Source organism: Rhinolophus hipposideros (genome assembly GCF_964194185.1).
Source record: "Rhinolophus hipposideros genome assembly, chromosome: 3".
In the NCBI taxonomy this organism is placed as follows: Eukaryota; Metazoa; Chordata; class Mammalia; order Chiroptera; family Rhinolophidae; genus Rhinolophus; species Rhinolophus hipposideros.
Window position 1 is genome coordinate 16,935,137 of NC_138049.1, and position 23,401 is coordinate 16,958,537.

At 37.1% G+C, this 23,401-nt stretch overlaps 1 protein-coding gene across 1 annotated transcript in view; it reads right to left on the reverse strand.

Moving 5' to 3' along the window:
- Nucleotides 1-3,392: 3,392 nt before the first annotated feature.
- SAMD5 (sterile alpha motif domain containing 5) overlaps nt 3,393-23,401 on the reverse strand; it is a 49,403-nt gene continuing 29,394 nt past the window's right edge. The window contains exon 2 of the mRNA XM_081032399.1: nt 3,393-3,593. Within this exon, the coding sequence (XP_080888525.1) occupies nt 3,531-3,593 (63 nt within the window). The 3' untranslated portion in view covers nt 3,393-3,530. The remainder of the gene's footprint in view (nt 3,594-23,401) is intronic.

The following is a 23,401-nucleotide window of genomic DNA, read 5'->3' on the forward strand; positions in this document are numbered from 1 at the left end:
TTTACTTGGAGATTCAGAACTCTTCCACCTGCCTGGACATGATATTTTGACACCTAATATTACATTTAAAAGTTATATAAACTAAATATTTTGTCAAAAAATTTCATTTTCTTTGACCTCTCTGTTACTCCTCAAGGGATAGGCAAGGGACCTGTTTGAAGTACTCAGACCTTTCACAGAGAACAATCTCAGTTTCCTTGCAGTTGGTTCCCAGTCACTGGCACCTCTGACTTATCTTCACATACAAGACATTGCTGATTCGCCATCATCTGCTTTGCATCTTGGCTGGATTTTACTCCAGAAGCAGCTATGGTGGATTGCCCATTTGCACTCTTAATTTGTAAACCAAGTCATAAAATCAGAGGAAAACACCCATATGCCACTCACTAATTTGCACACCAAATTTATAAAACTAAAGCTGTTACAAAAAGAAAAAAGTTAGAGAAACACCTTCATATGTTTCTGTGTGACAACTTGAAAAGTACTGGCTTTACTAATTTGCTTATTGTTTTTAAAAATCGCATTCTTTTTCATTCAATCGATAAACATTTACTGAACTCCTACTATGAGTGGTCACTGCAACTTTTTAAAATATTTCCTAAAAGAAAGCAAAGGGGGCCTTATTCATTGGGTTTCAGGAAGCAATAAGAACACATCAATTTATGCTTGAGTTTTCTAGTCCATTTTAAGGTAATCTCTTTCATATATTAGAGGAAATAAAGAAGGTAACTGAGAGTAAAAAGGGGAAGGGAGAGAAGCATTTATCACCTACTATGTGCCAAGTTCTGGGCCATAAACTGTGTGGGTGTTGGTTGCAGAACTCTTAAGCCTCTTAGTAACTATAGGAGGTATTTATTTTTCCCATCTGATAGACAAAGATAAAAGCTTTGATGAATTTAATAATTGTTAAAGATCATTCCCATGCTACACTTTAGCTTATGTTCTTAACAGATTCGCCACAGGAAAAGGCTATCAACATGACTCTAATATTTGAACTAAGATCTGAGGACCTCCAAAGTAAAAACTCAATGCTTATTGCGTTTGTTGTTGATTTCACAACACTAAAACACGTGTTCTATGTTGCTATAAAGTCCTTTGGTGATTGTGTATTCCCTATGCCAAGAAACACTTTCTGGGAATAACATCTTTCTTTTCTCACCCCTCAAAATTTTGTTTTAAAATGAACTGAACAAAATTTTGCTATAGTCCTTCAAATTCCTCAATATTATGAAATAAAAGTCTGTAATTAATCTCTCTTGATGTTTTAGAAAACATAAATCAAGATAATCCTCTAGTTTTGATATGGTATTTGTCCCTCAGCTACTTCCTTTACTTTAAAAAAATTAACGGTAGCAGGAATGTTAGATAAAACAAACAAAACGCTATGAACAAACTACTCTTCTTCAGAGTAATTATCTCCAGATATAATTCATGGTAAGACTACTTCCTTTCTCTTATATGTTAACTCTTACCTTATCTTGTTTTAATGCACAGGAATTAATGGTCTTCCTTTAATACTTCTCTGCTTATTTCTTCGTCTAGTTTTAAGTAAGAAATCTTTAAAATCCATCAGCTATTTCACCATCCTAGATTGTGACTCTTAATTTAGGTAGAGGATTGTTAGTTTCGAATTCCAATAGCAGACACATAGAGGTGATTTAAATTTGGCAAGATAATTGAAGTTGGACATTACACAAATGGAAAATAAAACCTGAAATGACCAAAGAGCCCGTTCCTGATTGCAATAGATTGCATCATAATGCCCATGGTAAAAATAATAGATTTTTCAGCTATTGGGTCCTTTCTAACAACAGTTCAACAAATGCATGTAAATGTACATCTGTGAAATAAATCTGCCACAGATGCCGCACCTGGAAATGAGGTCTCTAACAGGAAGCCATTTATTATCATAATAAATTACGTCTGTAATCCATACAGACCCTCCCCCACACACTCCTTTAAAAAAAAAAATCTAGCTTGAAAATTTTAAAGGCTCTAGTTTGCTTGCAAAAAAAAAAAAAAGGTTGATTGGAGGATTGGAGTACAATCCTTAAGAAACTAAGAAACTACCAGCTATTATAGTTTAAAGGACAACTTGTACATGCTTTGAAAGCTTAATTTCCTTGTGTTTGTATTTAAGAGCAAGATTGATTTTTACCCAGTGTCTAAATTAATCTGAAGAAGTAGTTAAACCCTGCAAACGTTAGAGTTTTAAAACAGTATTGTGATAAAATCACCCTTGGAGACCTTAACTACCTACCCATTCCTAGGGACCAGTACACACCAGGAAGAAATGAATGTAAACGTCTTTCCCTTGGAGAGTTTCAAACGCTTGAGCATCACAAAGCCAACGTAAACTCACGTCTCTTATGTACTTCTAAGTGGGGCAGGGGAGACGCTGCAGTACAGTACTGCCCACCTCTTCTCAGGAGCTGCCTGACCCAAAAGTTTGCGTCATATCTATGTCTTCTTGGATTGATCTCCTTTCAATGAAATTTTTGGTCCTATCAACATGGTTGTATTTTCTAAGAAGAACACAAAACTGCCAATATCCAAAGGCAAGAACAATAGGAATGAGAAACACTCCAGAGTCATCTTAATTTCCTTTTCCCATCTCATGCTGCTCTCCTTTTTGGCTGTGGTTATACAGAGGTCTCAGTGCCCGCTGTCACAGCCCACGCCACGTCCCTGCCCCACAGGCCCGAGGTCAGAAACCTGGGCAGTGAGGTGGGATCAGGCATTGCATTGGCCATAGCAGTGTCCAGGGAGCGAAGAAAGCGAGCTACCCAGTTACATAGCTGGCTCTTGCTCAGTGCACGTCAGAGCAAGTCACTCTCTCTGGTCCAAATGCCAACCTTCAGCCAAATTGAATTTGAAAAGAAAAGTTAGAAAAATATTATCTTCTCTTGGTTATGTTCCCTAATTTGTCAGCTTTATCATTGTACCTGTATATGAAATAACTATATAAAGCACCTTAAAATAAGAATTCCCTCACAGAACTATTCTATATAGAATTACGTAAAATATGTCCACCTACGAAAATATAGTCCTATATAAAGAGGAAAAAAGGATGTTGAAATAAAAAATTGAAGCTACTATTCTCAAGCGAAAGGCTAATCTGAAAACGATGTAATCACTGCCAATGCCAGAAATCTGCTTTTTGTCTGGTATTACACTTAAAATTAGTTTTACCCAAAGGCCTTAGTCGACCTCATTTATTTTCATCAAGAACTCATAGAATGGAGGGGAGAATCCCAAAATATACATAAAACTGTATCTCACAATGGTGTGATTTTTTAAAATGAACTCAGTACTTCTTTCTGTGTGATATTTCACTGCCTCATTTCTGGCTATTACAAGTTACCCAGTTACTAAGTTGATTACTCCAGAATTTTTCCAAGCAAAAAGTTAAGCTGATGAGTATTTCCAGGGTCATCATCCATTTCCCTTTTTGAAAGAAGGTTCTAAATATGCCCTTTTCCAGTCTTCAGTCACCTCATCAGTCCTCCACGAGTTCTCAAAAATGATATCTAGCGGTTCTGTGATGACTTCGGCCAATTCATTAAGTACGCTAGGATGCCAGCCATTGGGACCTGTGGATTTGAACATATTGGGGTTATTGAAGTTCTCCTTTACCCACTCTTCCCCTAGTCCAGCATGGATTCCTGCTCCTGTTTTTAAGTCATACTTGTCCCTTTCTGGACACCAGTGGACTTTTTAAAAACAGCCTTAAGTACTGCTTTTCGTCTATCAATTTTTCTCTGTGCAGCTATTAAATAATATTTTATTCTTCTCAAGGCTATTCTTCTCATGCCTGTTCTTCTCAAGTTTTGTTTTAAAGAGGTCTCCTTCTTTGGTATTAAAGAAGTCTAATTCTTTCTTCCTTTATGTTTCTTGTAAGAATGGAAAGTAAGACAAAATTAAATAAACATATGTCTTGTAAGTTTGCCTTCCTAAGTCACATCATGCAGTGCTATACTTCAGTATCCTGAGTAACAGAGTAACAGTTAACACACTGGGAGACATTCTAAAGGCTGCCTATCATACTTGGAGAACGCATATCTATTCACCTTGTTCCTACAAGAGCTAATTCAAAGCGTACCCTTCAAAATAAAACCAATTCACAATCATCTTTCATTATCATCATTTGTATGCAGAAACAGTAACTTTTTCACATAGGCATTTTAAAAGGTTGGTTGTATGAGAGCTGGAAAGAGATTAATATGGATTTCTTACAAAGCACCAACCTAGCAGAATTTATTTGTTGTTGTGTGGTCATCTGTGCCAATGTGCATTGATATTATACTAATTATCTCCAAGCTCTGATAGGTGTTGACAGTTTTAACCCCTTCATTGTCACAACCATTCCTCCGAAATTGAAAGACAGCAACAGATTACAGTTTCCTGCCCATCTGTCAGGGCAAATACCTGGTGCCCAGACTCCTTTGACAGATCTGGAATGGACAAAGGAGAGGAAGAAAGGAGAGCGTGAAGGAAGAAAGGACACTTGAGTCTTTCTCACGATTTCTGATATGACAGGCAAATTGTGCTGCTAGGATTCAGCTTTTTATCTGATAGGTTTTTGTTTTTCATTGGAAAAGGTTGAATCAATTTTGCTTTCTTTTATTTTGTTTTTCTAGTCTCTCTCACTCCTACCTTACCCCTAGTTTTATGTCTTACAAAAAGAATTCATATTGTAGGCATCATTAAAAAGTCTCTTTTGAAAAATAATTCTACACATTTCTCTAGGGTATAACAATTTGTTTTAGCACGTGCCAGTTTCACCCCTGCTCAAATAGCCACCTGCTGATGGCAATATGTTAACTAATATGTCATTATTAATTAGTTTGGGTAATATCATCCGGCAGTTGCATCTACATTGAAAGAAAGTACTCCTATCCATGCTGAGAAGTATCTTTCTCCAGAGAATAAAGCTATTTTCAGGCCTTTTTGTTTTTTCTTCACACTAAGTAATAATTACTATTAATTAATATAGTCAAATAGTCACTCAAATAAACTATATCCAAGCCAATCAATGTCTCTATTAAAATCCCTCCTGTTACAAACTGTGAAAAGTAATGTTCAATCTATCTTGGCTAAACTAAGTTTTGGGGGAGGGAGTAAGGGGAAATTTACCTTAATATAAAGAAAGCAAAACTGTTCAGTGTTTAACACTCTAATAAGTGAAGAAATGAAAAGACATTACCCCAAAAACTATAGTTACTCTATAGTGCAAGGTAACTCATTATTTCTTTCAGAAAAAAACAGAAAGAGCCTCAGGTTACAGCATGAAGGGTTACTAAAACTCGGGAAGATGAGATAGCTAGCGAAAAGACCGGGTCACCAAAGGAGGAAGCAGCATCTCGAGGACATTCTTATAAAAATAAAAAAAAAGATTCTAAGATGTCACCATGCTACATATAGCTCAGCCTAAGGCCTGGAAGGTGGCCTCACCTACCTCTAAAGTCATTTTATTCTAGGAACCTATAACAATAAAGGCAATATCTTTGGACAGGTTATCCTCTAGCAACGCAGATACCGTCCATCCTAAACTCATCGTAAGAGGAGGACCACAGGGTCATTTACAAATCTAGCATCAAGCTCACAGCCTCCTAAACCTCTTGTGTCTTCAGTTCAACAAAAATGAATCACATTCATTAAACAAGCCCAGCCTTGCAAGTTGCTGTTTTTCATTCTTTCAGGGAGAGGGTGGGAGGCAGACAAACAGGATTTCCGCAGTTGGGTCATGGAGAGTTTCAAGATGTGAGAGCAGTCGCAGAGAACAGTAATTAGCCCAGCACATATTGCTTCATGCTCATAGGAACCATTGGTAATTTCCCCGTTACATGCACGCCTCCATGCTCTGGCAGCTGACATGCATTGTGACTTTCCCAATCCTGCTACTCACAGACCCCACTCTTCAAGTGGAAGAGAAATGAACACATTTTTAAAATTCTGACGACCTTTAAGAGGTAACTGCTGAAAATAAGTCTTCTGAGTAAATAGGCATGGCCAGTCCGGCCTAATTTCACACAGCCCCTCCCCTCACCACATATTACCCATATTTCATTTACCCCTAAATTATCTGGCCTACTCCTACAATGAAAAAAAGCTCTTTCATCACTCCACCAAGAAAAATTATAATCTGCTTATATGTGTTTATAGTGTTCTTTGGATATAGTACTAGGTTGGTTTACAAATCATGAAAGGAATGGCCTCAAATCTGGTCCTTTCTCAAATTTCATGAAAGCCAAGTTCTGGAACAACAAATAGCAAGTTATACTGTGGGTTCTATTAATGCTCCTGAAGTTTTCTCTTTTTATACACAAAGTTTGTAAGAAATGTGTTTGTTGGTAATGTGCCAAATGATTCTCTCCCTATCGCTAGGAAAATGTTACTCAAATATCCTTTTGGCCTAACCCTCCTCTGCTGCCTTTGAGACCACTCTCAATAAGAGAGTTCTTACCTTAGGGTCACACACACCTAATTCTGGGGCTGAACTGTGACTGTTGTATTTGTTGTAGGCTATTATGGGGGGAAGCCTCTCATTTCACAAACATTTGGCAATTCTAATCTACTCTGTTCCCCGAAAATAAGACTTAGCCAAACAATCAGCTCTAATGCGTCTTTTGGAGCAAAAATTAATATAAGACCAAGTTTATATTATATTACATTATATTACATTATATTACATTATATTACATTATATTACATTATATTACATTATATTACATTATATTACATTATATTACATTATATTACATTATATTATATTATATTATATTATATTATATTATATTATATTATATTATATTATATATTATAGACTCGGTCTTATATTATAGTAAAATAAGACCGGGTCTTGTATTAATTTTTGCTCCAAAAGACACATTAGAGCTGATGGTCCGGCTAGGTCTTATTTTCAGGGAAACACTGTATGTTAGAGTTCCAATCTGAGAAACAGGAAAGGGCAGAAAAAAATTACTTAACGAATAAAGAAATTATTATCTTATGGCTAAAAACTAAGATTTATGAAATTACATTTTTTTCTCAGTTGATTATTCTGATTTTTAACTGATTTCAAGTCTGTTACTCTTTTTTAGCTTGTGATTCTACACCGCCAGTAACCTGCATTAATAGCAATCGTTATTATATGCAGGATAACGCATTTAGAAGTTATTTCTCTATTGTCATATTATTCTAAGGACGTAGCTCCATTGCAGATATACAGCCAATAGACATAAATTCCCCACATTTGGTTACTGGGATAAAATAACACTGGTGACTATACATTAATAGTCCATGCAATTTCTTTACAATTGAGGGTCAACTTTCTCATAGGAAAAATTAATTAGGAATGATGTCTTCTCTCCTCCTGGATGACAAAAGGGGCACAAAGCTGAACCTTTGGGCAGTTGGTGACACGATGCCCAAAGAGAATGTCACCTCATGACATTCTCAAGCTAAGTTTACCAACATTCAGCCATTTCATACTGCCTAGCATTATGGGACCAAGGAAGGTTGGGAATTTGCTCAGAGAGAGGGGACTGAAATACTGCCTCATTTTAACTGTAACCTTCTTCAAGGGCAGAAACCATATTTTATAGTTCTTTATATCTCCTTCGGGAACATTATATATAATGCCTCACACTACTACTGTTGGCTGATAGAATCGTCCACACTATAATTTTCACATATAATTTCTCAGTAAACTACGATCCTATTAGGAAATTTTTGTCAAGCGAGTCAGATAGGAGTGCACCTCCCTTTGCCCATACAACAGAGAAAAACTTAAGGATAGATGTTAACTAGATCCATTTGCATCTTAATGGTCATCTTTCAGTTCCTCAAAAGGCCCCTCAAAAAGTGTCTTTTTTTTTTCTGTTTTTCACTTTAAACACAAATACCTAAATGCTATATACACTTTTGTATACAACTCTCCTCTCTTCATCCATGGTGTGTCCTCAGTTAGTACTGATTTATTACCTAGTTCCTGGAACAAACTAAGTGGGTTTTAATAAACTGTACTGGTTCTCAATATCTCCTCAGCCCTCCTGGTTCTAACCTTCACTCAGGACTTACCTGCACGTTTCCAGCAAATGAAAAATAGACTGGAGAGGCAGGAAATTTTCCTACCTGCTTATTATTCAGAAAACTCTCAGAAACAAATTCAGGGGTTAAAAGATAAAAGAGCCTTTGTTATGCTATCCTCAGGGCATTAAGAGATCTTGTAATTTTTCCAACTGAATAGCTATGTAAATCCGATTTCTTAAAAGCATTTTGTTACTCGTCACTGAATAATCTGAATATGCTAAATTCCCACAGAGGGGTTATGATCTGCAAGGCATGGCAAGCTCCTGGAGACCTTACTTCAGAGGCCCAGGACACCTTCACTGTCCAGAGTTATAGCCCTGTTTATCTGTACCAGGAAGAAATTATCAGGACTTAACTGTGGGGAATTCGGGATTGCTTTTTCAATAGTTTTATAATTAACAGCTTCTCACAACATAAAACTAGAGCTAAGTCAGTACACTTTCAAGAAGTTTAAAGTACAGTAAAGGAGGCAAAGGGATAGCTGGAGGAGACAGTGCCTTCAAGAACAAAGAGGGAGTTTGGGCAACTTTACAGACTGAGTGGAAGGATTCCATGGAAAGAGACTAAATGCAAGAAAACAAAGGGAAAATAATTATTACTTGGGCCAAGAGTAGTTACCAGGAGAGGGATTAGTCTCAGAGGGGCGAGGGGTAATTTCTCATCAGAAATAGAGGGAAAGAAGAACAGATGGGCAAAGATGCCCACACATTTTGAAGTGAATCAGAGTGAGGGAGGGAGCTCATGTAACGACCAAGCCAAGACGATCTGAAGAAGAAGGGTGTGAGAAGCACAGGTTGGGGAGTACAGGGGGAGTCTGAAATAGCTACCAGGGGAACTGTGACACGAAGTCAGTTTGACAACTGCAGGAGGACAGATTCAGCTGGATTGGACTGCACAGAATTATAGAGATATGGACTTTAAGAGCTTCTCTTTTTTATACTCTAAGGTCTCCAAATACCACCCAACATAGTGATCAACATATAGGCCTATAAATCATGACACAAGTCCAGAACAGAGATAATGATAAATGCTAGAGTGTGCTGAACACCAGGAAGTTATCCTCCAGTGCAGCTCTTTAAGATGTACGTGTTTGGTGGGTCTTTTGATTCAACAGTCTTGTTGAAGACTACCTTGGTCTGTTCAGGCTACAACAGAATACCACACACTGGGTGGATTATAAACAACAGAAATGTATTTCTCAGACTTCCAGAAGCTGGGAAATCTAAGATCAAGTCACCTACAGATTCAATGTTTGGTAAGGACACTTTCCCTGGTTCATAGACACCATCTTCCATTGTATTTTCACATGGAAGAGGTGCTCTCTGAGGCCTCTTTTGTAAGGGCACTAATCCCATTCATAAGAGCTCCATCCTCATGGCCTAAACACCTCCCAAAGACCCTTCCTCCAAATGCCATCACACTGAGGATTAGGCTTCAACATGTGAATTTGAGGAACAAATATTCATTCTATAGCAATGTCTATCTCTAAGCAGGCTTACTGGCTGCTCACTTAAGGGTTCTCATTACCCTCTCCCTCCCTGTCTCTCTCTCTCTCATCCACTTACTCATAGTAAAGTCATCCATTATTATGTACAAACGTTCTCTGAAATCACCATGAAGACTAACTTTTATTACAATTATCATTAATATAGTTGTCATTAACAATATATTTATAGTGCATACTATGATTATTATTACCTGCCTGCCCTGGCAACAGTAAACAACTACTAATATTTATTGAGTGACCTTCCTCTGAGCCAAGCACTGAGAACATTCTCTATTTGCACATAATCTCATTACTTCTCACCTCAAGCCAACATGATGACTATATCATAAAACAGCTTTATAGATGAGGAATCTGAGTTTTTCCAGTGTAGATCACCTGGTAGGGTCAGAGGGCTAACCAGTGGCAGAATGGTCCTGTGCAACAGCAAAGTCCAACCTAGTAAAAGCAAGCCTGCACTCCCAATCACTTCTGAGCGGGAACGTATACTAGCTGAGTAGTGTTCCCCAAAATTAACATCTACCTGGAACCTGAGAATGTGAACTTGGAAATATGGCCTTTCCAGATGGTTCAGGCTCTCCAGATAAACCAGGCGAGCCCTAAATCCAATTACTGGAGTTCTTAGGAGAAGAAGGGTGGACATAAGGAGACACTCATAGAAACCACGGTCATGTGAACACAGAGGCAGAGGATGGAGTGATGGAGCCACAAGCCTAATAATGCCACGAGCCACCAGAATCTGGAGTAGGCCAGGAAGAATTCTCCCCTAGAGACTTTGGAGGGAGTATGGCCCTGCCAAAACCTTGATTTCATACTTCTGGGCTCCTGAACTGTGAGAAAATAAACTTCTTTTGTTTTAAGCTACTCATTTCATGGTACTTTGTTACAGCAGCCCTCAGAAACTAATACAGAACCCTTTCAGAGAAATAATAATTTCTCAAGTGCTCTTAGGGATATTTTCAATCACTTCATTGTTTTTCACAGCACATGCACATATGATTTGAGGCAAGTTATTTTAGTTTTATTTAGAATAGTAAATGTTGTGCATAAAGTTTACTTAGATACAGTATTATATTTAATATCATTCATAACATGTAAGGAAAATTTTGACTGCTTGCTATTAAATAAATGATGCAAACTGTTTAATTATGTAAGAAAAATATGATTTATAAAAAATACATTAAAAACTATAGACTGTGTTTATACATAGACCCCCATGTATATTTAAATGAGGACTGATATGTAACTACTACACCATCAAAACCAGAAATATCTACATTTGAAATTATTGTTTTTCTTTTATATAATGTCCAATGGTTTATTATTTACTTAAATATTTATTATTTGTTTTAAATTGCAAGACAAGAGAGAAAGTTTCAGTGGCTATTTGCAAGCAATTCTCTATAAATAACTCACTATGCATGTGGATATTTCTATTTCCAAAAAAATTAGAATTAAATATAATTGCCACCACTTTCCTGTTTTGATATCAGTTATGGAAGAATGAGAGTTTAATGTGCAATGTAAGCATATTTGAGCTCTATGAGGGTTTCATTTTAAAGAGAAAAACATTTAAATATTTTTTATTGAATTATTGAAAGATATACTGGGGGTGCCAAAAATATGCATACAAGTGGACACTTTGGTCAGCATTGTTTGCCATAATCAGAAGTGTCTGGATGCTGATGGTAACCACTCTGAACATCTCGTGTAATTGCAGAAGTGAAATGTGACTTGTATTCATCTTTTGTTATCAGTATATATTGAGTATTACAATTTTAATAGTCTTCTCCTTTCTTAAAATGTGTATACATTTTTTTGGCACCCTCTGTATAATTAAACAGTCCCTATTGCCAACCTGGACAACTTTTTTGCCTCCTCTGACAGCTCCAGATGGAAAATACTACACTATTCTATATTGGCAGTTCAAAACATTTGGTTCTAGGAGCCATTTGAATTTTTTTAAAACATTGAGGATTCCAAAGAGCTTTTGTTTTTATGGGTTATAACTATTGAAATTTACCATAGTTGAAATGACAACTGAGAAATATTTAAAATATTTAATTCATTTAAAAATAAAAATAGTAAATATATCACATGTTAACATAAATAACATATTTTTAAGAAAAATAAATATATCCTCCCAGTAATAATGAGAAGCATGGTAGATGGTATTGTTTTGCTTTTTTGCATATCTTTTTAATCAACAGTCTAATAGATTCTCACATCTTCTGTGTTTGATCTGTGCCAATTTTTTTTTAGTTGATGTATATGAAGAAAATCCAGCCTTACACAGATGTGTCATTAGAAAAAGGAAGAGTATTTTAATGGCTTATTAAAATAGATAATTGTAGATTCTTTTTGATATCATGCCAAAAATTGACAACAGATAGCTTCTTAAAGGTCAGTTGCAATGTGAAATCTGAAACCATATGCATGAACTTTTCATACTCTACTACATTAAGTCGTTGGTCTATCTTCTACTATTAATGAATCTCTTCCCATATGTGATTTGGTAACATCACGCATTGGTCATTTGGGAAATACTCGGTCCCTGAGTCATGCAGACCTTCCAAATGTTAATGTTAACATATATCATTATTCAATATTGGAAAAGTAGCATTTGTTAATATCACTCATCTCATCAAAAAAGCTTTCAAGTACTGATAAAACTGTCAGCCTCAATGTGTCAGATGCAAGTTTTCCAAAAATGTAATTAGTATATGAATATTCAAATTTTCTCATTAACAACAAACACCGTAAAGTGTTTTTTCTTGAAATATTAGGTCCACTTTATTCATCTTTGAGAAATTATCTGTGAAATACCAAGATTACATAACCATGGCTCATTCTTCAGTTGTTCTTTCAAGAAAATAAGTTCCATGAATAAAGCTGCGAGTTCAGCTAGCAACTCAAACGATATCATAACTGGTTTGCAAGGAAACAGGACAAGACACACACTTCCATTTGCAACAGAAGTCTTTTATGAGTAGTTCCATTTTATCACACACATTTAAAAAAATGTACTCAAAAGTTGGACCTTAATAAACTTATTAATCAACTACTGCTTCATCAAGGATATTTTAAGGAAAACAGCAGATGAAGAATACAATAGGAACTACAATGGTTTGGCGCCACTGCCTTGATTGGCACTAATGTATGAGCCTTTTCACCCAGTTGCTTTTATTTTCCCAGTGCAAAGGTCCACACAGTGAAAAGGGCAAATAATGTCATAGCATTGCTATGAAATAACTATTACCTCACAGACTCCCTAAAAGGATTTCAGGAACCCGCCAATGATCTGTGGATCACACTTTGAGAACCCCTGCTATATACCACTTCTAGATTGAGAGTCAAGGCAGATATCACAAAATCAGCACCAGCAAGCCTCAGATCAACTCATCAGTCTGGAATATAAGTTTGCTCTTTGAAATTCTAGCTCCTCCCTAACAATCACTCTGTATTTACCCCCCTAACCTCTTTCTGGCTCGGCTCCTTGAAACTAGAAAGTCTGGAGGCTTCTTGCCATGAAGGTGAGTTGATTTTCCACTCCTGTCTGGTGAAAGAGTTTGCAAAAGACAGCTGGGCTTGTCAGGAAAAGCACTTCTCTAAGGGACTCTACTTTTCAGCCTTGACAATAACAATAGCTTCTGAAATGACTTGGACAATTCTGAGTACAGCCAGCCTGCCCCATCAAAATAACCCTTGGTCCCCTGGTGTCTAGTGCCAGCTTTCCGAACTGAAGTGTGGCCTCACCTGCCAAATTGGAAGGGGCAGGGAAGCAAGACAACTGCCATAATCCTCTTCAGCAATTCCCTAGAAAACATATTTGCATGTTTATTGGCAGCCAGATTGAAAGAAGACCCAAGGTATCTTGCACTGGTTTCTATCATTCTACCGTTCTTCTGGTTTTGGCAAGGGAAGGAGGGACACTTTCAAATGTCTTACAAAAGCAACCTGGTCTGATGCTATCATTCTGGGTCTCAAGAACCATCAGCTAATTGCTTTAAAGGCACAGTACTTATAAAGTCATCTGAATAATCCTCAAGATGCTGGCCTTGTCCAAATGAACTCTGAGGACATGTAAATGGATTACCTGAAGCAGTAATGTGTAAACAGGACTGAGTTCCATCATACACTGGAGGTCTTTACTGCACATCCTTGCTATTATGAAGTGACAGTTCTAAAAGGTTTGAGAGCAAAGCCCAGATCAAACGGCATCACAGTTATAGTCCAAGGTAACCCAATGTTGTGTCCAGAGTAAGCCCAGGGTGTGTGTGTGGGGGGTGTGTGGGTGTGGGTGTGTGTGTGTAATATGTTAAGGGTTAGGGTGGGGAGTGGAGGACACATGGATATATATTACCTCAATGCAAACCAGCCTATCCTCCAGGAATTCCTCAGCAGTCATCAGATCCCTTCCTGCCAGGACAGAAGGAAAATCCCCTGGAGCAGCAGGTGCAGGGCTAGAGACCCCTGCTCAGACTCTGGAATTAAACCCCAGGTTTACTACTTCATGGATGCGTGGCACTGGGTACATTACTTAACCCAACCACTATGTGTTTCAGTTTCCCATCCATAAAATGGGAATAACAGTAGTACCTACGTCTCAGAGGGCTGTCAGGATTATATGAGCCAATATTTGTAAGACTGTTTAGAACAGTATCTGGCACAGAGTAAGCCTATCTAACTGTTTGGATGTTTTATCTAATACCTACCCCATAAAAGGCATGGAATGCTATTCCTTGGTTCCATCACTGAGTGATATAAACCCACCTCTAAGAAGGTATAGATACTTAGTCACATCTTCAGAACAAAACATAACAGATGTGCAGAAGCATTATTAAGTTAGTCATCCACAAACGTTATTAGAATTATAATGAGTGTGCTTTAAATACTATCTAGCCATTGACTTTTAAAAATTTCACTTAGCTTTGTAAAACATGCCCTGTAGAACATAGCTATCAAGAATAGTAGTTCTCAGTTTGTTCAAGCAAAAAGACCTCTTTAATTGTTTTAAAAACATAGACCTTCCCCCACACACAGGGCATGAGAAAAAATATTGTTTTAAAAGTGACAGAGAATTTAAGAACACCTTCACATAAATTGATACAAAACATATTGTCTACGTAGAGATCCACTGACAATGGTTGGTACCCAAATAGGTTCCAGGACTCTTGTATTAATTTCTCAAGAGTTTGTGTTCCTCGGATTAAGAGCCACTTTCCCACAGGAAGAGAATCATCAGAAGCTAAAATCGCTTCTTGAAGAAATTCAAATACATTAAAATAAAGATCGATTCACCAAGTGAAAGTCAGACCCCAGAATCCCAACTTCAATAAAACACTGAATGGTCATCGCTACATTCTTGCGTTGGTTAGCGAACCCCAGGCAAGAAGACTTTAGAGCAGAATTTCAAGAAGCTAAAGACCAACATTTTTTCTGTCTTAAATCAGAATAGCTTTCCTCTCCACACAATCTTCCACAGTCGGTCCTTACAATTTTTAATTGTTTACTGCTTCAGGAATTCGACCCACTGCAGCAGATGCCAAACAGGGAAACAGATAATCCCATGTAGTTTCTGCAGGAACGATGCCTGGTTCCAGAGATAATAGGAAGGACCCAAATTCCCCGGAACAAATCCAGATCCATGGAAACATCCAGATCCATGGAAACATCCCCAAGCAAAAACACTGAAGCTCAACGGATTGGATATTTTTCAGAAAACTAAAAACCAGAATAACAAGAGATTTCAGAACTGCCCCCTTCCCACCTTTTGTTGATTGGAGTGTCCCCTGTATAACATGGAATGCAATCCTAAGACCTGACTTTTGTTCCTCAGATAAAATAGAATAAAAATACATATATACATATATATACATATATATATATATATATATATATATATATATTTGCTCAAATCACATTTAGAAACAAGTTCTTTAATTATTTTCTTCTGTGTTTTTCTCATTCCCTTTGAGACCAAATATAAAATAACCTTTCACATTATTGCATTTTACCATCACTTTAAAGGAGAAGTTGTTTTTATTTTAGGATATAATGTGCAAAATCATGCTACTTAACACTACATTATATTCACAGATCATGCAAGTTAAATAAAGACACCTTGCTGATTTCTTAAGACAGGTTCAGCTAAGATTAGTTATGCATCTGGCACCTTAACATTCAGATGGAGAGGGAGCCTTAGTTAAAAATCACACTTGCATTGTAAGTGCTTAGAATTTCATAGTTCATTTAAGAGCATCACAATCAAGAATTTAATTATGTCAAAATAGAATGGTATCTTCTTAACAGCCAAGATTACATCCCCCTCAATTTTTCTCCCTACTCCCCCCAAAGTGGATCATTTTCCTTAACCTTTTATGGACTTGTTTTCTGACCTATGAAATAAGGAATTTGGTTAGATGATTTCAAGATAGCCGGTTCTATCATGCTGTGATTTTTTAAAAAAAAGATTTCTAGGGAATAAACTGACAAGGAGGCAAACTGGAAACAGCCAAAACACTGTGGGAAAGTCTCCAACTCAATTCCTAAACAAGGTGGTATTTCCCATGATGCCAGACAAATGTCCCACAGGGCAATGTCAGCGGACTGGTAAAATCAGAGTTGAAGAGTAACACGGTACCATAAGCAACACTTCCACCACAATTTCAACTCTGTTTTAACATTTCAACGTTTGCCTAACAATGTGCTATTCAACATATCACTAAATTTCAAAATAAAACAAAAAATCATGGATTCCTCCCAACAAAGAACTGTGTGTTATAGCATCAGGATAGGCTGAGAGCTAATGATGGGAAATTAATCTGTGTGCGTGGGAAGAGGAAGGTCTTATTTTTGGATCAGCACATCTAACAATAACTTTCAGTCTGAGTAGCAAAGTGTCTATGCTTTGCAAGCTTCTATAAACACACAGTATAATTCATTATGCTGCTGAATTACTTAAATAATTCATGCCAGTGGTGGAAAGTGTTCTGATTGGTTCAATTAAATGAGGGTCTAACTGGACTAGTCATGTTCCCCCACCAAACACAGCCTGAGACAAAGGCTTGTGTGCAGGCAGTTTATTTGGGAATGTGATCCCAGAGAGTGGAAGTAAGGGCCAGGAGGAATAAAATAAAGGAGGAGGACCAACACAGGGCTGTATTATGAAGTTGGCCACTTGGTGACGTGTTGAATTCTGAAAGACTTTCCAAGGAGCCTTAAGAAATGCATCTCAGAATTGCACTTGTAAGAGAAGGAAGAAAGAAACATTTATCCCTCAGTGTCTATTACCGATTTGTCAAAGTTTGCCTCTTGGGTGTTAATTTATCTGCATTTTCTCTTTACACATGTCTGAGTGCCTACTCAGCTCTCATAAGGGTGCCTGACAAAATCAGAGGAGCACATGGACATAAAGCAAGAAGCACGGGCTTAAGCCAATGAGCTGTCAGGCTGTATGTGGCGGTGTTAGTTGAAACCTGTGCAGAATTGCTGCTTAGCAGTGGCTGGAATACGAATTAAGGCCAAGATGATTTGAACTGGGGCACACAAGTATCAGGCATGGGTATCAGTCAGGATGGGCCAGTTATCTGCAGTAACAAATGATCCCACAATTTCAATGGCTTACAATAACAGAGGTTTACTTTTCACTTGTGCTACAAATCCAACATGGGTCTGCTCTGGTTCTGTGCCATTTTCTTCACTCCAGGACCAAAGCTGAAAAACAGTCTCTGCCAGGAACATTGTCCGTCATTGTGACTTGAGGGGGAAAATGAAATTTGTGAACCTTGTACAGTTTTGTAAAGTTACTGGCTGCAAAAGGACCATATCATTGTATTCACCTTTCATTGACCAAATCGTTGTCATATGCCTATTTTTAGTTCAAAGGGCTGGGATATAGAATACACCTCCAGGGAGGAAGTATGCAGGAAGTGTGATTTAGAGTACAGTAAGACCATCTATCACAACATGCCTTCATTTTCATGGCAGAAAAGCCATGGATAAGAGAAACAATTCACTTTCGGAAACCCTGTACAAATTCTTTCATAGCACCATCTTTTCTCTTTGAGCACATGGCCATCCAATATTTAGAAATATTAAGTCTCAATCAATGAAGGCAGGTTTTTAACAATGTGGAAAAAAGTAAAAGTGTGCAGGGGTAACTCAGAGAGAAGCATTAGAAATCAGCTACTTCCTATGTTATGAGTTTCACCATTTTATGGATGTTGATGAAATCACAAATGAAGTAACTTCTACGCAAATGAATGACAGAGCTGGAACTAGGCTTCATTTCCAAGGAAGCATTATGGTCATAATTTTAAGTTCAAGTTACCTGAAAAGTATATATATTTCCCAGAAAATATCTGTTTTTGTAAAGCTAACAACCTAACATAACAATGAAACATTTTTAAAAAGCTAGGTTAGCACTCCACTGTCAAGACACATCCAATTAATTTATTAATACAACTAAGCATGTGACAGTTAGAGCATTTTATTTAGCCTGCTAATCACAGATACCAAGTTCTTCGTATAACTTTTGTATAAAAGCATCAGAATTTTGTCAGATGAAACAACCAAGACAGAAGAGGTTAGACGAGCCTCATTTAAATAAAGGAAGTCTGTATTTGGGAAAGGAAAACATACTCTAGGCCTTTAGTTAATTTGATCTGCCTCATGGGCCAACGATGAAAGGTGGCAAACCATTTCATTCATTTATTCATTTAATCAATATGTACTGAGCACCCATGATGTACACAGCACAGTTCTAAGCACTGCATTTACAGTGAAGAGCAAGGCAGCTAACATTCCTACCCTCATGGGCGTACCCTCTAGGAAGGGATGGCGGGGGGGGGGGGGGGGGGTGCAGAGAATAAGCAACTAGATATGTAAATAACCAAGATAATTTCAAATCGGGACATTTTCTATAAAGACAATAAACATGAATATGACAGTGAGAGCGGGGTGCCAATCTGTGAATGATAGTTTCTTGGAGCAGGCAACATGTAAGAAAATTATGAAACCATTTATGTAAAATCACAACATGGTTTTATTAATACTTAGCAACTTTATCCTTGAGAGGCTATTGTTATTCTATGAAGATCTTTGAATGAATTTTACTCTCTGTGTTTTCTCTCCACTTCCTATTCCCCAATAAATCTCTCTTTTAATTGGCTATTACCATATTTTTCTTCTCATATTTATTAAATGCAATTTTATGATTACAGGTCTTAATTTAAAAATCAAGGAAGCTATTTTATATGCCCATTTCCTAAATTAAGTTGCTTTTTAAGTATTTTCTGTATATCATGAAGCCTTTGAAAGAAAATTCATCCTCTCTCCCTACAAACCCCAGCCACACTTTCTTTCACTACCCACATTTAATTCTTATTGTACAAAGAAATATTTCCTTTCAAATATGTTATTTGGGCAAAAATACAGGTGCCACCAAACAAAAACTCCCTTTCTAACCTACTCTGGGCAGAAATACATACAGGAGGCAGAATTCTACAAATGACCCTAATGACCTGCCTTTGTCCAATCTCTTCCCTTTTGAGTATGGGGGGAACCTGTTAATATATGATGATTAAGTTACATTATATGAAAAAAGGTTGATTCTTTGAGTTGGCTAATCTAACTCTAGTCCTTTAAAAGCATAGTGTTTCTCTGACTAGAAGACAGGAAGTCAGAGGGATTGGAAGCATGAGAAGTACTTGACACACCACTGCTGGTTTGAAGATAGAGGGGTTTAATGAGAAGGAATTCAGTCAGCCTCTAGATGCAGGCAGTGGCCCCTGACTAAGAACCAGCAAAGGAATGGGAACCTTGCATGTACGGCTCTAAAGAACTGGATCCTCCTAACAACCTAAATGAGCTTAGAAGCAGGTTTGCCCCACATCCTACAGATAAGAGCCTAGACTGGCTGATACCTTGACTTTGGCCTTATAAGACCGTGAGCAGGGAACCCAGTCCAGCTTGCCTGGAATGTTGACCTACTGAACTATGAAATAATAAAAGGGTATCATTTTTTGCCATTATATTTGTTGTAATTTGTCATGCAGCAATAATATACTAATATGACATGTAACCAGATTTATCAGCTGAAGTGGTCACTGTTAAACAGCTAAATGATTCTTTCTCCTCTTCAGAATGTGTGATATTAATCTAACAACAGGAAGGGAATTCCTTGGGAGAGAGCGGAGGAGGGTCAGTGATGGAAAAGCAGGACCCAAGGTAGGAGAGACTGACAGGAAACATACTCTAGCATTTATAACCCTGCCCAATGGCAGTGGAATGCTTGCACTGGGCTACCAACCACTCTAAGGGAAGGAAAGAGGTAGGGTGAGTAGGATAAGCTAAAAGGCACCAAGCCACAAGTGCAAGGAATTTGGGTAAAACCAACTGATTTTCTTTCCAGTTCTTAGTATGTGGGGTGGGGGACAGAGCAGCAATACTGAAATTGTTTAAAAGATGTCATGCCTCTATGGCATTTTTCCAATTAAAATTCACATGATTACATGCAGAGTTCAGAAGCATTTCTCCATACCATAGCAGGGGAAATACCCCTTTATTTCCTTTTCCTAGGCACAATGAAAGACTATAGTCATCAGTCTCCCCTACAAATAGGTTAGGAACATCTGATGGAATTCTGGCCAACAGGATGTAAGTAGAAATAATCAAAGTCATTTCAGGCCACACTCTTAAAAAGTAACCTGAACCAATATTCAGTTCTCTTTTCTCTGAAGAGGGCATGTGTTCAGGTGATCGGCCACTAAATGGAGGGAACCTGGATCTCTGAGTCACTGAATGGAAGAAAGCCTCCACTGATATATACTAGACTTTGCAAGAGCCAGAGATAAGTATGTGTTATATTGAGGTTTTGAGGGTGGGGAGTGGTATTTTCTTATTATAGCATAGCTTAATACTAACTTACTCTGAATAATATATGTACATTTTTTTCATTTGATTTAACAGGTTGAAGCAGAATTTCTTTATTTTTGACTTTTTTCTTGATTTAGTACAATACTCAAGCATTACATAAAAACATTAACACAGGAGTTTGAATATCAAATTTAATTACTGATACAGGAATTCATATTCTGATACATCTGTTATTTGCACTAGATTTCTGTCTTACATAAAACTACAGTGAGAAGCACATAAATCCTGAATCTATCTATCTGTCTATCTATCTATCTATCTATGAATTTACACACACACATAATTATTAATAATAGGAATAATGACAAACTCCTTCCTGCAAAGCTAATTTAAAGTGCACTTATCATTAACTACATATCCATTCCCCCTTACCTTCACCTCCAAATCAGAAGGGCCTACCTCCCTATCTTTTCAGCCTAATTTAAGCAATGTCAACCTGGGACAAGGACACATTTACAATGAAAAGTAGCATTTGTTTAGCATGGAGAAGGACTCACATTCAGAAGTAAAAATTATTTTCCTAGATATTCAGAAAAGATGTTAACTATTTATAAACCAGAAGGCAGAAGTGAATATATCACGCTGTCCAACCCAATCACTCCTTTTTCCATTTATCTAAAATGAATTTCAAAAGACCTAAGAAGAGACAAAGGCTAATACATATCCTTTAACGTACAAGATTATAATTAACCTAATGTCTGTTTCAAATTTACTACTATCTATTAAAGAATAAATAATTTTACAGCCCTCTAATGTAGCTCTTAAACTTTAAATCACTGACCGTAACTAATAAGCAGCTTAATAGCAAGAATACCCAAAATAGAGCCACAGACAACAATTTCACTAAGAGTAAATCATCATTCTTAATGCAAAGGCAACAGAAAATCTCCATAATTACTGGGTGCATTTTGAATCACTTTTATTATTACTGCACTGGCCCCATTAAAAATCCAACACACTGAACTGCATGGAATATAAAATGGAATTATGATACCCCACAAACTCTAATTGAAATCCATAAATTTTTCTACCCATATTCAGAATTATTTTGTTGCCAAAGACTTTTGGCTATTCAGAATCACCTTTGAAAGCATTTGCTTTGTCTAGAGCGATAAGAGCATTTTCCACTGCCAACTTCAGGGAGTGGACTCTCAAGCAAAATTATATGGATGGTTTCTTACTCCTTCAGTATGTTACCTTTCTAAAGTACACTATAATATGAAAAAAAAAAGAAAGAAAAAAAAGAATGGAAAAGTCAAATAGAATACACCACCCACAAAAGGATATTAAACAGTGCATCACTTCCGGAATCATGGGAATCACTGCCACACCCACCCTCACTCCATGGATGTAATGCAGGCTACAAAAGACCTACAACATCCTTACTAAACATGACAAAGGTATATCATTAAATTTCCAAAAGGGTAACAATGTCAATATTCTTACTTGCTTGCATATGGGAAATGAACACAGGAGGAGCCACCAAGCCAGTCTGAGGGATGGCGATACAATGAACATAACTTTCTGTACGTTTAATAGAAAATGATTTAATAACTGCCTCTTAAAAAATATCCCCTCAATACTGGAGGTCACATGGATGTATGTATGCAGATAAAGTATTTACTGTTTACATCACATGGCTGAGTATGCAGTGCAATCATCCTATTAAAATCAAATTTTCTATATATTGACTCTTACTAATTTGCCTGATGTCCACAATAGAGGTGACAGCCCTGCAAAACAAACAATTTTCTTTTCATAAGGTTGGGTCTAAATGATATGCATCATAATTTTCTATTCACAGTATACTGGCATCCAAAGGGCCTTGATCTCCTTTGAGTATCGTAGTATTAAATGCAACTTTTCTATTACGCACCTTTAAAAAGAGAGGGTCTTGCTCTCCCTTGAATATTCCTTCCATACTCTACACGTTTGCTTATTATTTTATATTCTCATGGAATGCCTCCATTCCTCCTCCCAACTCCTATCTAGATGTAACTTAAATGCCATTCTTTAGGTTATAAATTCCCAGATCATCCCATCCTGAAGAATTCATTCTCCTTATTCTAAACTCTTAGATCAACTAAATCTGCCAATTTTCCATCTTTGATGCTTTAAGCTATCACTTAACTTATGCATTTAATCTTTCACATATTTCTGTCTTATCAACTACTCAAGTTCATCAACAGAGACCATATCTTAGTGTTGAAGTATTAAAGAAAACTGTCCATAATTCTAAATACTTAACACTTGCTTAATTCTAGAACTAGGAGTCCATTCTCAAGTTATTTAGACCTAAATACTGTATATTCTGTTCATTATATTCAATGTGGCTCCAAGCAAATAAAATACACAAACTCCAATACAAAGACTGATGATTTTTTAAACATTAAAATTTTCTCACTCCCTATATAATTCTGACCTTGTTCTCACTAGAACTTTCTCCAGCAATGAAGTTTTGTCGGCCATGATACTCTCACGTGGAATTTTCAGAATGTTTCTAGATGTCAAAATGCATGCATGTGTTTAAGCAAGTACACGTTACCAAGGGCTAAATGACAGAGAAAGAAGAATTTTGCAGATAGAAAGATAGATTCTTTCTCTGTTGAGAAAGAATCTCTGTTCTTTCTCAACAGAAAAAGAAGAATTTTGCAGACAGAAGGAATGTAACTTCAACTCTTGATTTTGTCACTCTATGATCCTGGGGCATTGATTCACTGGTTTAAAAAACCAGGATGGGGGAGTAGGGTTAGAATGACCCAGATCAGTTGATTTTCAAACCATGATCCTCAGCGTGACCCAGCCTGCTGGTAGGGGTGTGGGAGCTGGCTCCTGTTCCTTGCCCCAACCACTCATTCAGACAGG